The sequence below is a fragment of the Corvus kubaryi genome, unplaced genomic scaffold, assembly GCF_017639235.1.
Source record: "Corvus kubaryi isolate FWS band 111438036 unplaced genomic scaffold, C.kubaryi_AGA036_p1.0 37302, whole genome shotgun sequence".
Taxonomy (NCBI): domain Eukaryota; kingdom Metazoa; phylum Chordata; class Aves; order Passeriformes; family Corvidae; genus Corvus; species Corvus kubaryi.
In genome coordinates, this window is record NW_024581095.1 from 138,021 (window position 1) to 154,931 (window position 16,911).

At 39.2% G+C, this 16,911-nt stretch overlaps 1 protein-coding gene across 1 annotated transcript in view; it reads left to right on the plus strand.

Annotated features, from left to right (window-relative positions):
* EPB41L4A (erythrocyte membrane protein band 4.1 like 4A) overlaps positions 1-16,911 on the plus strand; it is a 118,914-nt gene that overhangs the window by 97,833 nt on the left and 4,170 nt on the right. The window contains exons 17-22 of the mRNA XM_042028026.1: positions 3,312-3,389; positions 7,750-7,869; positions 13,150-13,197; positions 13,805-13,873; positions 14,759-14,869; positions 15,894-15,975. Of these exons, the coding sequence (XP_041883960.1) occupies positions 3,312-3,389; positions 7,750-7,869; positions 13,150-13,197; positions 13,805-13,873; positions 14,759-14,869; positions 15,894-15,975 (508 nt within the window). The remainder of the gene's footprint in view (positions 1-3,311; positions 3,390-7,749; positions 7,870-13,149; positions 13,198-13,804; positions 13,874-14,758; positions 14,870-15,893; positions 15,976-16,911) is intronic.

Sequence of the window (16,911 nt, forward strand, 5' to 3'; positions counted from 1 at the left end):
TAAAACTGACTATGACTTCTTTCCTGCTCCTTATGCCAGACCATATAGGTATTCTACCCGCAAAATATCAAATATATTGCATGACAAAGAAAACGGGAATAAAGGACAAAAGGTACCCTAAAATTGTCAGAGATCAGGATGATCTCGTGTATTCTTGCACCTGATTTAGGAAACTATCTTTTTTCCGCACCATTTTTGGTATTTTATGCAGTTCAGTAAAAACTGATATTTAATATTCAGTGAAAGATAATATTCTGACAAAAAGCATGAGCTGCTGCCACTCAGCTGACAGCTCAGGAGCCCTTCTGTGTCCCCACAAGTGCTTTCCTGACGGGGAACACAAGGTAATTTGATGTGCAATATCCAAAAGGTGGATCAGATTTCCATTCCTGAAAAGTTAGAGAAAGGCTTGTCTTGAGTTTGATCACATTGGATGTTTTATCTTGTACTTTGCCTGCCACTCTGTGATTTTTGGCTGTTTTGGTACCTTATGAGATAAATTACTTAAATCACAGTAAGAAAATTCTTGTCATAGTGAAAAATGTAGAAGAAAAGTGTCATGCTAATGACCTGGAACTGTGAAAGAACAGTGTTGCTCAAATGACTTACTAAGGTTGATGTTAGTGGAATATTTATTAAACATCTGATAAGACTGGGGTGGGGAAAGGTATACTTTTGGCTGTGTAAGGTCTGCTGCAGTTCTAGAGCATTTATTGCTCTTAACTCTTCCATTGTGCTCTAGTGAATTTTTTTGACACCATCTTTTAATCTTCCTTCTTCCTTTGGGGTTACAGTTTTTGATAGTAACACACATATTTTTATCCTCACTTTGAGCTTCACCCAGAAAGGTGTATTTTTAGCTGGCAATCTGGCTTTAAATTATGAACATGAAGTTTGCGGATGGGGAGAGGCTTCTTCTCTGGGGGAAATTTCACTTTGCCAAATTTATTCCCTTCAGGCAAGCTGGGTTGAATTGATTTTCTTAGACTTTAGCTGTCCTGTTATTCTAAGACATATTTGTTTGAATGGGAGCTATTTGAGCTAATGATTTCTTAATTTAGGAGGGGAGAACGGATTCCATAGACTGAAGCATTTAAAAGCTCAGGAATTTGATGAAGGCAACCATAATTCACTGGTATTATGGAGAATTTAATGAGGCTCTGAGGTGTGTCAGAGTGACATCTGTAACAGTGTCCTGGTTATGCAGTCGTAATCCTGTAGAAAGCAGAGTAATGTGTCCCTCACCAGACAGTGCAGTTCCATGCTGCATCTGTTCTGTTCCTTAGGAACAATCTTCTCTCATCCTGTTTGGGCTCTTCCTCCTAAGCCATTAGAACATGCAGTGAGTAGGTGCTGGTCAGCAACTTCCTACCTTGTCGTGAAATGCTTCTCCTTACACCTAAGAAACTGCTTTCTCTCCTTGGCTTGTTTGAGGTGTAGTTTAACACATCTGTCCTCTTACAAATGTCAGCTATCAAAAAGAGCAAAAGAAAAGCTGGGAGGCATACAAAAATATGTATCTCTACCAGCATCATCAGGAGTTATCCTCTTTAGCTCTTATGTCATGGCCAGAGACCTCAGAAATAAAAGTTCTGTTCTCCATTGCAGCAAAACCGTCACTGATTCTGACTTCAGGCAACCTAAATCCTTGTAGACCAGCTCCTGTTAATATCAGTCAGCCTTCCGCATTAATCAGCTGGGCTGTCAGTATAGCAGAGAAACACATCTGTCTTTGGGGGCCTTCATGGAATCACAGAAGTGTTCAGGTTGGGAAGGACCTTTCCAGATCATCAAATCTAACCATTCCAAGACCATCCTCACACTAAAGAATGAATGGTCCAAATCAGGTTTTGATGAGAGTGGCAGTCTTTAGGACCTAGCTGTCACCAAAACTATGGGAAAAACAAAAACCCTCTAACACTATATTTGAAGTGACAGAGAATCAGGCATTACTTTATTTCTGGCCAGGATGTGCCATGGAAAATATTCCATACACACATAAGTTTTACTAGATTTTTCCTAACACGTATACAGCCCAAAACCCGTAGAAATCCATTGGTTTGTTGTTCATTGGTCCCAAGTTGCGTAGTTCTTAGTATCTGGCCTCCTATGGGATGTGGATTTCTTCACCTCTGATGTTAATAAGGTCCTCACTCCTTGGTTTCCTTGTCAGTCTTTTCCGGACCAGTGTCTCCAACCATGCCGGGGGCAATGTCTGGGGTAGATGTTCATTGATGTTTGCTGATGGTCGTTATCTTTCTGGGTATCTTTAGGGCTACTCCCAGTCTGTTGAGACGTTAAGCTTATCTCCGTTGAGTGGTGCAAAGTCCCCCTAAAAAGCTCTAAGACTTCCCTTCCCCAAGGCAAAGGTAAACCAAGCCTGACTAGAGAAATAAAATTAAAAAGTTTTAAAAGTTACACTATTTCCAACATAGTCAGTGGTACAGTGACAGAGTCCTGGTTTCTAGGACCAAAGTCCTGATAGTTGGTCTGTCTGCTCCAAAATCCAATCATGGGTTTAAGGGTCTCAGGTAGTAGAGAAGAGTTTGCCTGTAGGTAGTTGAGCCGCCTTCTTCCATAAAGAGCAGCAGAATCCCAGTGTTACTGGTATTTCTTCCATGCTGGCTAACATTCCCTTCAGACAAGCTGGGTTCAGCTGATTTTCCTAGATTTTAGCTGTCCTGTTACTCTAAGACATTTTTGTTTGAATGGGAGATGAGATGTTTGAGCTAATGATTTCCTAATTTAGGAGAGAGAGGAGAACAGACTCCATAGACTGAGGACTTACGAACTTACAGGATGGAAGTTGAGGTGAATAGAAAATACAGATCTGTGAGCATTTTGTTTTGCTTGCAATCCCAAAATTCTGTATAATTTCTGTTGGGCGTACCACAATGTACAAGAAGAAAAGAGCCAGAATACATGCAGATTAGAGATGATACATTTCACACCTCCAAGAAACACATTGATGTGGCATACACAAAAAGAATGCTGAATTATAAAATGAAATAATTTTTAAAAAATAAAACAAATGAAACAATGAAATTATTCAAAATGAAAATAGCACTCACCTTATACTACACTGTGGGTGCACTACCTTTGAAGCAGTTCTTCCCAATCAATTAATGAGAAAAAGATAATATGACTTGCAGGTGTAGACAAGCCCTCCAGAGTCTTTTAATTCTGATTTCTGAGAATGAAAAACATCTGAGTGATGTTTTTGCAGTGTTGTTCCTTCCTCGTTTAGCACTGCAATAATTTTGGTGATAGTAGATAAATTAATTTTGAGATGTTGCTTTTCTCTTCTCCAGGTCACGGTCCCGCTGTAACACCAGCAGTGGCAGTGAATCTGAAAATTCCAACAGAGAGCATCGGAAGAAGAGAAACAGGTGACAATCTATTAAATATTTTAGACAGGGAGACATGAAACACAGACAAGTGGAGATGGACTTTTCTCTGATAAACCTAGTAAGAAGGGATCTAACATGTTTTATGTGTATAGAGTCCTCCTGAGGCAGTGTAAGACCCTTTTCTAAATAAGAAGAGTGATGATTGCCAGAATACATCATTATAGTTGTATGCAATGAATGCCTGCCCTCCTGTTGCTTAGGAAGAGCTCAGTAATGAACCACATGATCAAATACAGGGCACACTTACAAAAGACTTGCAATATAAATGCAAATAGAGGGGATAATATCTTGATAACAATATTCTCAGCATATACTTCAATACCTCACAAATTCAAGTGCAGACTTTTTTAAGCAGAAAATAGGCTTTCGAGAAGTAAAAACATTTTTAATGGCTATGAATTTCAGTGCTGTTTTTAAATCCATGCATTTAATGATATTACTGTTTTGTTTTCCAAAATGTCAGGTGTGGTCCCAAACCCAAAATGTGTACAGCATCAAGTTTTAATAGGACAGCAGTAGTTCATATCAAGTGATGCTAACAAGTCCTGTACTATATATCCTATTTTTCTTGTTGCTGATATGAAAAAGATGGCATAACTACTGAATTCCTATAAATTCCCTTTAAAGCTGTATCTTTCATGTTGCACTGGAGATAACAGCATCCATATATAATTTAATAATATTCAAATATATTCAAAAATATATTTTAGAAAATACATTTTTAAAAGCACATAGAATTTCTTCATATTGCATAAACACAGTGCAAGAGAAATGCAACTGGTCAAAAGAGGAACTGTTTTAAGGCAAATTTTCTAAACTGCTGCCTCCATGAGCTTCCATCATTTCTTCATGTCTACTTTGCAGGGATAAATTATTTCCAGATCTCTGGAAGCTCTTAGAAATAATCATATTCTAGGTAGTGCTGTGGGAGTATACAGTGTAATTATGTTTTAAACATGACTTTCAGTAGTTAAAGAAATACTAAAAAATCATTGTGACACTCGCATAGGATGGCATAAAGCGTATGTGAGACATAAAATTTCTTTGAAGCTTACCTAAATTAGAGTGCAGTGTAGTAAGATACTTGGTTAACAATAACCTAGTGTGCATGGAAGGTTTGTTTTCCAGCTGAAGTTGAAATGACATGCTGAGTGTAGTTTCAGTGATCAGCAGTAAGTGGTATTTTGTATCCCTTTCTCCTAGAATACTCTTGCCAGGTTTTGTCCCGCGTGTGAAAATCCTTGTGCAGGGAGCTCCACAAGCAAATGAAAGAAATTAGAGACTGACCACAAGAATGTTTTTAAGAACTCCTGGCAATATAAAGACTGAATTGTGAGAAGGAATAAGTACTGCTTATCATTTTTTTGAAGGATAAAAGGGCCTTTACCAACCCTTCCTCACTTCATGGAAAGAAATTTCAAAATAAGAAGAAAAAAAAATGAATTTTTTGAGTTGTTTCTAAGTTTTTCACATTTTCAGAAATCTAAGATACAGCAAAAATGTTAATGTTTCAGCATCTCTTTTTCTGAGGTGATTACTTGAAATCAGGCCAGATAAAAAGTCATTGTAAGAGTTAGAGTAAACAGGTACTAAATGAGCTGGAAGTCTAAGACTTGTTCCTTGTGAGCAGGTGCAGGAAAACACCAGTCATAATGAATTTCTGTGTTTTGTTAGCAGCCACAGCAGGAACATAACAAGCTGAAAGGTCAGAGGCACTGAGTAGCTTTCCTGTTATCAGAGCTGAGCCAGCCCTAGCAGGGTTAAATAGGACATTAAAATGAGGCTTGCAACTGCTGTTGCTCAAGTTTATGCTGTTACATAGAATAATATAATTTATTTTCCAGTACAATAACCAGGTCCCTGACACAAGCAGAAACAAAATTGTTTTGTTTTATTGGAATGAGTGAATACTCACATTAACCAAAGAAATCTTCTTCTGATCATAGTAGAGTAGAATATACTGTTCACAGGACAAGAGATCACTGTGAACTATTTGCCAGGAGAAAACAAATTATCAGAGAAAACCAGATGTAGATGAGAAAAAACCCCAGAAATGTAGATTAGAGCTTCTGAAGGTACAACACTAGAAAAATCTCAGGGAAAATCTTACTGGATCTCAGTCTTTGGGGTTTCACTCCATCATATAAATGTTTTCTCCTAAGCAGATGATCATATGAAAGTTGAAAAACCTGTGTTGAGCATTTTTCAATCACAGAAGAAATGCATTTGCTTTTTCAATCCTGTGGTCAAAATTCATTGTGTAGACAAAAATGTATTAAAGGAGCAGACAGTGTGTACTGAAGCATAGTTTCCTTCCTGGCTACACTGAGCAGATCCATCTGATTAGAATCAGAGTGACTGAATGGTTGAGGCTGTCAGGGACCTCTGGGTGTCATCTGGTCCAACCACTGCTCCAGCAGGGCCACCAAGAGCTGTCATTCCCATACAGCTTTTCAGTATCTCCAAGGACGGAGACGCCACCACCTCTCTGGAAAACCTGTGCCAGTGCTCGGTGAAAAGAATGAAAGGAAAGTTGTAATGGGCTTTCAGTTCAAGGGCAGCAGTTTTTATTCAAAAGTACCTTTAAATAGAAATTTAGGATTTGAGTTAAACTTTCAGCTTTTCATTTTCTTTTTTTTTTTTTTGTCATTTCTGTCACCAAAAAGCTAAAAAATTTGCCCAAAAGTTCCTAGAATTGAACATTGCATTCAAATAATGTATTTCATGTGAGCATGCTTTGCAGCTGCAAAATGGATGTTTTGTTTCTTCATATCTCCATCTAGTAGAGTTCTGCTGTGCTGCAACAGGACTTTGAGTGGGCTGACACTGCTTGCTTTAATAGCTGCAATGCTACTTTATATATTTAGATTTTTGGTATTTTTGTACAAGTGACTGCCATGTGTGGGAGGCAGTTCGTGGTGTCTATACCATATGGGATGATTGCTGTTTGCACAAATTGGATTATTTGGGATGAAAATCACAACTCATTACTTGTTGCTGTGTGAGTTCTTCTACTAAATCCTTAGGTAGAAGTTTTTTAATACCTGTCAGCAGATTACAGATTTAAAAACGTTTGCGTAGAAATCAAAACCTGAGGTTGCAGTCTTCTCCAGATGCTTCCTACCATTTCGTAGAGCTGTGGCTGTTTACAGTAGTTGGGGATCCAGCTCAAAATTCATTATGCATGTGAGAGAAGATCTGATCAAAGGAAAAGCAGAAGCCTGTGTAGCTGGTTTAGCCTGATACAATTCAAAACTCAAAGAGAAAAGTACATCTGAAGTGAGGAGCAACAACAACATACTTTGCATTTTCTACATCTCCAGTGTAATCCCTTTATCTCTGTTTGCTTCTTTGTTTGTTTTACCTGTGAGTCTTTCCCTCTGGTTTCTCCAGTATGACAGTCATACCATCTGATCAGACAGTCCACACTCAAGGTGGTATTTTCCAGGGATGTTTTGAAATCCCTGCTGAATTTTAAGTTCACTGCTGTGACCAAGCATATCCTTTTGCTCCACCACCTTAGCACTTCATCCCAGCAGTCATTTGTGCAACCTCAAAACTGTGGGAAGCATCTGTGGAACTTTGGTCAAACACTGCCTGGCTGCCTGGATGGTTGTGGCATTGTGAAATTATTGCAGCCTGCTAACAAATATGCTGAGTTGATAGGATTTCGATGTTTGGCTCCATCTGTAATGCATTCCAATAATGAATTCATGGATTTTAAAGAAACCAAATTAAAAAAAGAAGAAATAAAAGGCATAGCATGTCATTTAGATGCACATAAGCCATGACAGGGAGCAAAGCCTCAGGGGATAGTGCAGAAGGAGTGCCATGGAGATCTGCATGCATCCTGAGATTTGTTGCAGGTTAGGACGAAGGGAGCACTTCTTCTGAGTGGGGACTCACCAAGGGGATTTTCCCCTGGATCCTAGGAAGGTGCATGCTGGAATAAAGTACTTGTGAAAGTTGTAGTAGTAGAACCTTGTATTATGATGTGGGTCTCCTATTTGCTGCAGATGAGGTAGACTGGAATATGTAAACAAGGAAAGAAATCCAGATGTTTGGCTTGGGCTGGGAAGAAGAATTCAAGTTGTGGACATGGATTGTTACATTTTTAGTTCATGCTGTTTCTAAATAACAAATCAGCAAGTTTTCTTTTATAGAGTTCTTACTTTAATGTAGTTTAGGAGCATTTGTTAAAATTTGGCAAAGATGAAAGGTTAAGTACAGCATTGCAGGACCTGGATTTTTGTGGGGGGGGAAAAAGAAATATCCCACTGCTTCTCAGAGCATCCTGCATCAGAGCCTTCAGACTAAACTCCTGGTACTTGCTTTGCAGATTACGGCAAGAGAATGAAATGGTTGACTCGGCTCCTCAGTGGGAAGCTGTGCTGCGGCGGCAGAAGGGGAAAACCCAGGCAGATCCAAACTACCGGCGATCCAGGCACAGATCTCGATCGTATGTAACCTTCATATCCTTTGATGTGTAAACTAAGGCTGTTGAATCATGTTAAAAAGCAGGAGGAGTGTCTCCAGTGTGGTGGTGGCCCTCAGCTGCTGAGGAGCAGAGATTTTCACATGGCATGCTTCCACATTACCAGATTGGTCTTTGTGGTCAAACTGCCTTTGTTTAGTGATTTGAATTTCAGGGCACAAATAACGCAAACAGAACTTTGTAACAAAGCTGCTGAGGAACTCTGTCCATCACCTGGGAAGAAGTCCTGGGTGGTTCAGTGGCTCATTGAGCATTAGTTCTGTAATGAGTACAGTTATTCCTCTTTTCTGGGCTGCAAGTCTGTGGAAGCATTCAGATTTTATGTGATAGCTGCAAACACTTTTATGAAATACATGCATACTAGTTTAATCATATAATATCTGCAGTGGTGTTTCAGATGCGAGCAGCTGCTCGTGTTTCCAAGTCAAATTATCCCTGACAAGCAGCAGTCAGTGATATATTGCATCCCAATGCCAGGATTTCCATGATGGAGCCCTACTGCCAGGCACTGCTGTTCCTGCTGATAGCTTGTTCCGACATAGTGAAGTTATTAGCTCTTGAAATTAATTTTCCCAAGCTAATGAAAATGTTGGTTTCCTTTAATTTACATTTTTCTTCTAATGGCATGTTTTTTGGGCCATAGACACACTGTTTGGTATCACTGAAACCACAGTCAGCATTGATGTTTCCAGCATTAAAATCCGCTTGAGTTCTGTTCTCGGTTGCCTGTGTTGCTAGGACTCATTGCTGTCTCCAGTTTCATACTGCAGAGTTTTAATTCTTTATGAGGGATAGAATTTGCCTTTAAAGGTCCAAATATTGGAATTTGTACTTTAACAGGCTTTGTACAGACTTGTTCACTTTCAGCTGCACAAAAGTCATGTGTTATTAGATGTAATTGTACAATGATATGTTACTAAAAATCAGGACTATTAAAGCTCACTTGCATGGAATGCAGAAAATACAGTTGATTAAATTTGATTTCTGTTTGTTTGATTATATACAGAAAGTGCTGTAAAATAGGAAATGTACTCAGCTAATAATGGTTAGATTAAATTTGTAGCCAGGTTTTCTTTTTTACCCATCGGCCAGGTAAATCTCATTGTTTGGTCAGCACGGGTTCCCTCTTGTGGTTAACTTAACTTATGGAATGGCTTTGATTTTCCAGCACAGTGACATTCTGAGTTGTGTTTCATTTAAACTACTATTAGCAAAAAATCATCAATGTGAAGCACCTTACTTAACAAGGAAAGGTCCTGGAAGAAGAAAAGAAATGAAGAAATCCTGAAGACTTTGGAAGGCTTCTCATTTCCTTTTGCTATTGTTTCAATTATTCATGTGTTTCCCCTTTTTATCACACTCTCCAGTTAAAAAAAAAAACCCACAAAAACAAACAAACAAACCCACAATGAAATAAACCCAAACCTCCTAAGTATGGCAGAGATCCTTCACATGTGCAGATAGGAACTAAAAAAATAAAATGAGAATTTCTTTCAAACCATTTTGAAAAAAGATTAGTAAAAGGCATTTAACTGTTAACCTGTCATACATTGTAAGAGAATTTATTTAATTTAGTTTGGCTCAGCTGTTTGTTTACTTGACTGGATACAGGTCAGAGGAAAAGGACACATAATTCCATAGGTTATGGTTGTTTTGGTTATAAATGTTGTCATATGGCCATTTAAAAACTGATACAAAACTTTAAATTTAGTAGAACAGGTAATTCTTTCACAGTAAGTCCATTATTGCACTCATTGTAACTAGAGCTTCCCTTTGGATATGTGAAGTGGTGGCTGAAATGTTTGTTACTGTGCCTGGCACAGTGCATTTCATTTGTTTAATAATTAGTAATATTAATCATTTGTGGTGGCAAGGTGGTGTCTCCTTGGTCTTGGGAATAAAAGTATTTGACAGGAATTTGACCTTTCTTTCTCCTCAAGGAGAATGCAGAGAGCTCCCAGTTCTAGTTCCACAGGATTTATTTTCAAGAGTTCATGTAAAACATCTGTGTAGCCAAAGGGCTTTTTCTAATTAAGAAGAATGGTCATAAAATTCCATGGCTATTTAAATTTACCATTTGTGACTCAAACTGAAATATTAATAAGGGTGCAGATGCAGGCACAAAAAATAATGTAGACCTTATTAATGTGTAGAGCTGTTCCAGCTTGTGCAAACGAAAAAAGAATAAACAAAAAAACCCCATGAGATTCATCACTTACTGGGAATTCCCATTAGGTTTCTTGTGCATTAGAGAAAATGATCAGCATGCAAATTGTCCAGAAGGTATTGATTCAGATACTGAGATAGGACAATCTGAGTCCTATATATCAAAACTGTGAGTTCTAAGACAATTCACAGTAAAAAGATGAAAACAAAGTGAAAGGGGGATTGTGATCTGACTTTAAAGATTTAACAGAAGAATTGCTTTGTTGTGGACTCTTAAGAACCATACAAACACGAATTTCCTATGTGGTATATGCAATACCTACATTTCATCTTACATGTCACCTTTCTTTTTGTAAGCTTTCTGTCAGTTTGATTTCAAAGGAAGCAGGAACAGGCTTTGGAAAGAAAATGCTTCAATTAAGTTATTTTATCTGTATCATATTTCTTTATATTCTTTGATGGGGAGCTAACCTGAATAAATGCTGTAAGGTTATCCCAGTATGGTAACGCTTCTTAAACAGATGGAAAATAACTAATTGCAGGATGTGAAGTCTAAAAGAAGTTTGCTCTGAGGAATCATTGTATTTCACCTTTTTTTTCTTTTTTTTTTTTTCCATGCGATGCCATACTGCTTAACTGGTATTGTACAGTAAAGTCTTTATTATTAGTGTAATTGCAGGGATGGAAAGAGGAGAAATGGCAGAGATCACAGAGCGAAATACCTGGAGCTGGTCACAGAAAGCAGGAGGCACACTTTCTAGAAAGTGGAGAAATGAAGATGTCTTCTTATTTAACCACTCTCTTTCCATGCTGCCCCACAAATTAATATTTCTTACTGTCAGTGAGGCTTCACATGATGCTTCATGATACTTGAGACTTAAGGCCAGGTCCTGAACTGCTGTATTTCCATGAATAAGTAAAAGCCATCAAATGGGTCAGTGGTGCGCACATACCCTGCTTTGTGCGGGTCCTGGGTTAGGGAGCGACCTTGGGGCTTTGCTTCCTCGGGCAAACTAGTGCTTGTAAGCATTACAAAGCCTCCCTGGAGAAACTGGCATTTTCCAAGCAGCTTTCACATACCCCACTGCCTGATTATTCAGCCTCAGAAGAGGATGCCTATCTTTCCAGCCCCAGGGTGAATGCAGGGTTTGCAGCTGCTAGTTTGTGAACAGGAAGCTTCATGGAAGCAGAAATCAGTTCAAAACTGAGGGGTGAAAAATGTTGTTAAATGCCACTGCATTTACTGCATCAGGGAGTTAAAAGCAGTGTGGACAGATATAATAAAGAGAAGTAAATGCAAGAAGGAAGAAGGAGAGATAGAAGTGAAAATCTGAGAAAATTAAATGCATTATAATAAATAGAAAAAAAAAAGCTTTAAAAGACTCTGGACATGGAGAACAAATGGACTGTAAACCACTCGTGCTGTAGCTGTTGCCATCATGAGAACCTGAGGAGCTGGAAGGGACAGCAGTTTGTCGAGTATAGGAATTGTCTTGCCTGGAAAGCCTTGGAGCCTGACGAGGTTATGGATTAGTTCATTTTAGCCCTACTAGGGAAACACAAATGCTAGGTTGATTTTCACCCTTTGGTCTTTCTCTGGTGTTTATAAACCAGTGAACTAGTATCTCCTAGTACTTCTGCTCATCCCAAAACATTCTGCTTTTACATCAGCTGTACAGTGTTTACTGCAATATAGATATCTCTGAACATTATTCCTAGGCTGAACTCTGGAAATAAGCCAAACATGGTAATGGTGAAATAAGAAAACAGTCAAACTGTTCATGCTAGAGAGCAGTTTGGAATTATTTCTGATACATCTCTGTCTCTGGGCAGGGGAGAGCCCATTTAGAGGTGCCAAACTGCAGATGTCTGCTGTCCTCCTTGATCTCCATCTAAATTTGGATTATATCCCTCTGAAAGCATCTTTGAATATGATAAGCCTTTTTGTTTAAGGGAAAAAAAGATCAGACTGTATGACCCGATGATGTAAGACTTAATATTTGAGAAACTGTGGCAGTATTTATGTGTGCTGGATGTGTCTGAAAGTTGCATCCCTCACATCTTAGATGGTGTGGAACAGTCTAGCTGTTGACACTGAGCTTATATAATGACAATGAAAAGAGTTATCTGATCTCTCCCTGCAAATGTAGTCCCTGCCACTGTCTAAAATCTTTACTTAATCTTTTACTCTGTATGGGTTTGGGTGAATTCTAGGTGCAGCTTTAACAACAGCAGTGGTTTTGCACTAACCTTGCAAAAGAGAAGGAAAGGAAAAGAACAGTAAAAAGAATGGAGTTCCAGTTAGAAACATATATTCTGTGATTTAGTAGAAAATGGAAGACATGCCCCTCAGGCTTGCTTTGCTACATCACTGTGACTGCAACAGGGAAATTACCATTTTTGGTAAGCTCTTTGTGTGTGAATTAAATAGCTGGTAAAATATTTAGGTGCGTAAGTAGGCATAGTTGCTGGTTTGATTAGCTTGTTGGGGTGGGGTTTTTTTTGTACTGGACACCAAAAAACAAATAAATAGAGCAGAAACTCTTCTTGGAAATGATCAGAGAGAGGCTGCACTGTGATTGCAGTGGAGCCACAAGTCTTCACTGGTGTCCCCTGGGAATGGCTCAGGTTACTGATGTGTCAGCCTGCTGTGGCCTGTCCCTCCTCCTGCCCACAAAGGGCTCTGTGGGCCACAGGACATTTCCAAGGGCCTTTTTCAGAAGCGTTATTCCAAAATGTGTTGTCCTTGGAGGGGTAAGTGTTGGCAGCGACTGGGCAGTGATTTGGCTTGGGGAATTCTGCTGTTGTTTGTATTTTACATACACTCTTGCTGAAGGCTGGTGGAACTGGAATTGTGATTGAGAGCCTGTCGTTCAAGAAATGACTTTTCAGTTGAAATAAAGCGATGAAGTTTAATGCATTTTCTGAGATAACAAACCTTAAAATTGAAGTCACCAGTGGATAACATTTATCATGATTTCTGTGCAGGGTCTGTGCTGTTAGAAGTTATTTGAACAGCAACATGTCAGATCATGGTTTTCACAGCTCAGCCTTTGTTGTGTTTATTGGTATTTATAGGAGAAGCCCAGATGTACAAGCCAAAGAAGAACTGTGGAAACATATTCAGTAAGTATGGTCCTTGTAGGGTCTGAGATGCTTGGTTTGCCCTTAATGTAGTTATTCAAATCCCCTCCACTGTGGCAGTTCACTGATTTAGTTACAGTAAATTATGTCTATGTTAATGACCTGCTGTGTGTAGAAGATACTGCAGGTCACTGAGTGCACTGAATAAAGATGACCACTGTATGTAAATGAATTAATAAAGAACAATACATAATTTTAGAGATTTATTCCTGTGTGGCTTCCAAAATGTCAATAGCACTTTTTGGACGACACCCCATTACCCCTTAGGAAGATATTTAGCAATTCCAAAGCATATTCAGTGTTTAGCACACATATTGCTCATTATATTGTGAAGCAACAAGATCAGATTTGCAGAGAGGTGAGAGGAAGGTGGAACAGGATGCGACATGCAGTTGAAGCAATCAAGGTGAAGTTACACTTATTTCAAAATAGGTTTCCTATTTTGATGTCAAGGTAGCCTCAGGGCTGACAACTGCTTGTTTTAGTAAATCTTTTCAGCCCAATATAATAAAAATAAAAACATTTTTGCAGTTACTGTTACAGTTTCACAGTTACTGTTACAGTTTTTACTTTTCCTCATCCTTTATAGGAAGGAGCTTGTGGATCCATCTGGCCTATCTGAGGAGCAATTGAAAGAAATTCCATACACTAAAGTAGAGTGAGTTTATGTCAGAATTTTTTTTTTTGTAAATATAAAAGTCCACTTTTCTTACTTTACTCTGACCTCTGTCTTACTGAAATAGGAACGGATTTACACATAATCTCTAAGCTCATATCTATTCCAAATACTCACCTAGGATGGTGTTAGGTGGGGATACTTAATAATCTTAAAATCTAGTATTTTTCCTTTTCAAAAATACGAAAAAAAAATCATCTTCATCTCTCCTGATCTCTCCCACACACTCATGAACCTGTCTGTATGTTCTGTATGTCTCCCTATGGTAGCCATGAATCTTTTTTATAAACTGCAGAACCAGAGAGAAGTGAACGCAGACAAGAAAACCCATTTTTTCCTAAATATTTTTTGTTTTAAATATTCTGATCATCCAAGGCACTCTTTGACCTCCGCAATCCCTTCCCTGGCTTGTCATGGGCAGCTGCCAGGGCACAGCTATTTCCTTGAGAACCAACATCCATTTCACTGTGATAATAGCCCACGTGGGATTCCATGTGTCAGTGCAAGCAGCTGAATGCGGTAAAAATGGGATCCTGGGTTGCATTGTAATGTACTTCCACAAAACAACACACTAGGCAGAAAAGGCTGAGTTTAAGGACGTATAAATTAATGCATTCTTTATTAAAGTTTCATTCTCAAATATGGGCATGCCAGTTTGTGACCTCTGCTCTCCTAAAGCATTGAATTCCAAATACAGACTTTTAAAAAGAAGTACCAGCCCTTTAAATTCAGCCAGTGCAAGAAGCCATCTGTTACACTTCGGTAAGGAATGGGAGGACCTCTCTGTCTGCAGCTGAATTTATGTTTTGTGCCGAAGATCTGGTTTACCAACCCAACTCCCTGTTGTGAATTCTGTGTCTCTCTTAGGACTCAAGGCGACCCCATCCGCATCCGGCACTCGCACTCCCCTCGTAGCTACCGGCAGTACCGGCGGTCCCAGTGCTCTGATGGGGAGAGATCTGTCCTGTCTGAAGTGAAGTATGTGAACCTGGTTATTAGCACTGGACTAATGGACTAATTAGCACTAGTCTAGTGCAGCCCAAAAGTTGTTTAGAGAGGTGAAGAAGAGGTGGTAAGAAGCAGCATAAATGTGGCTTGTTGGTGGCACAGGGTTCAGGCAACCCCCTAAATGGCATGTCTTCAGAGCTAAACATGAATGAAACAACTCCAAAACCTTTTATGGTCTGTTTCCAGCCACAGTGGCTTTCTTGATCCATTTGGAAGCAGGAAAAACTGAAAAGGCTGAAATAAACCTGTATTGGTCTTTAGTGGTAGGTCATAAAGTTGCCTAGGGGTTGCTGTCCAGATACCTTCATCCTTGATAGAGTTAAGATGTTATCTGTGTTAGCTTTGTAATTTGTTTCATGGGAACTCTAGTACAGCCCCCTTCATCAATGGGTGGATCAGTCTTTCCTAGAAGACTGAAGAGTACTTATGAATGGAAAAGCAACAGCCCCATTCAGTTGCATGAAGGCCTTAAAAATATGAAACTGTCTTCCAGTCCCCACCTGGAAGGCTAGTTTTGGCTGGGTAGCACCCTGAAGGAGGTGTGGCACACCCATGATTTCAGGTGAGACTTGTCTTTGCCATGAGGGTGGTGATGTTGCCCAGAGAAGCTGTGGCTGCCCCATCCCTGGAAGTGTCCAAGGCCAGGTTGGACAGGGCTTGGAGCAACCTGGGATAGTGGAAGGTGTCCCTGCCCATGGCAGGGGTGGAACTGGATGATCTTTAAGGTCTCTTCCAAACTGAACCATTCTGTGATTCAATGATGTTGCATCCATTTGGGCTGCTTCTGAAGACCATGAGAAGACAGGGATGGGATGGGCTATGCCCTGGAGCTGCCCACAGAGGATCAGCATGACAGCTTTCAGATGTCTAAAGTCAGGTGATAAAAGCCTTTCATATCTATAGAACTGTCTGTGTCAGTTTCATTGTTCTTCCTCTGCACAGTTATAGTTTACTTCATTAAAGCAATATCCATTTTGTGATATCATAATTCCAGTGTCAAAACTGATCTGGTCCCTCCACTGCCTGTTACACGATCTTCAGACGGGAAAGGTCCCAGCATCCAGCTAACTCAACAGGTTAGTGATTGTACATCCTTTGCAATTTTCCTTTTTATTGGAGGGAGAAGTGGGGCTCTAGTGCTTTATTTAAGATGGTTTTTGTTTTTCAGTGAAAAATAAAGATGAGATTTTTTTCAGCAGCAGTGTGAGTTGAATTTTTGTATTTTACTTACACTTTGTATTCCAAAATATATGTACTTCTGTAGCATATGCCACCTGCTTCTGCTGCTGGAGAACTCTTTCCCAGTCTGATGCATCCTTAAGATGCATCTCTGCTCCTCACAGAAGGAAAAGTGACTTTCACAACTTCTTAAAATATGCAGGTGTGCTTGTTGTAATCACATAATTTATTCACCTCGTTTAGAGGTTGCCATATGGGTTTTGTTGCTTGGGCTTGAAACACTGCTTTTCTTTTGCTTTTTCTTTTTTCCCCCCACAAATACTGAATATTATTTTAGGATATTGACATCTAAAAAGGACAGAACTTGTCCTTTCTTAATCTAACTTAATTACTGTCTTTCATCATATATTACACTACCATATCTCTCAGTTTTGATAGTTTTATTGAGCTCAAAATGTAAGAAGCAAAGTCTATTCAAAAGCAATTGAGGTCTTCTGTACAAGCACCCAAAAGGAGAACCAAAACATGGAAGGGAGAATTCCAGATACTTCACTTACCATACCATTAATGTTAAAATGTTCAGTGTCTACAAAGACCTCTCTTCTCCCTCAGCCCCAGGCTCCCTCATAACAGTGGCCATTAATTCCTTGTGTTTGCTTGCAGTGTTTTGCTAAATATCAAATAATTAATCATGGCATTTCCTGAATAGGCAATAGCACAAAGGGGCAGCAGCTGGCAGGAGGTGAGAGGGGGAAAAAAGGTCTGTTTGATCAAATAAATGTAGAGACTTTAATATTCCTGGTGTGTGTATATATATGTATACATAAATTGCT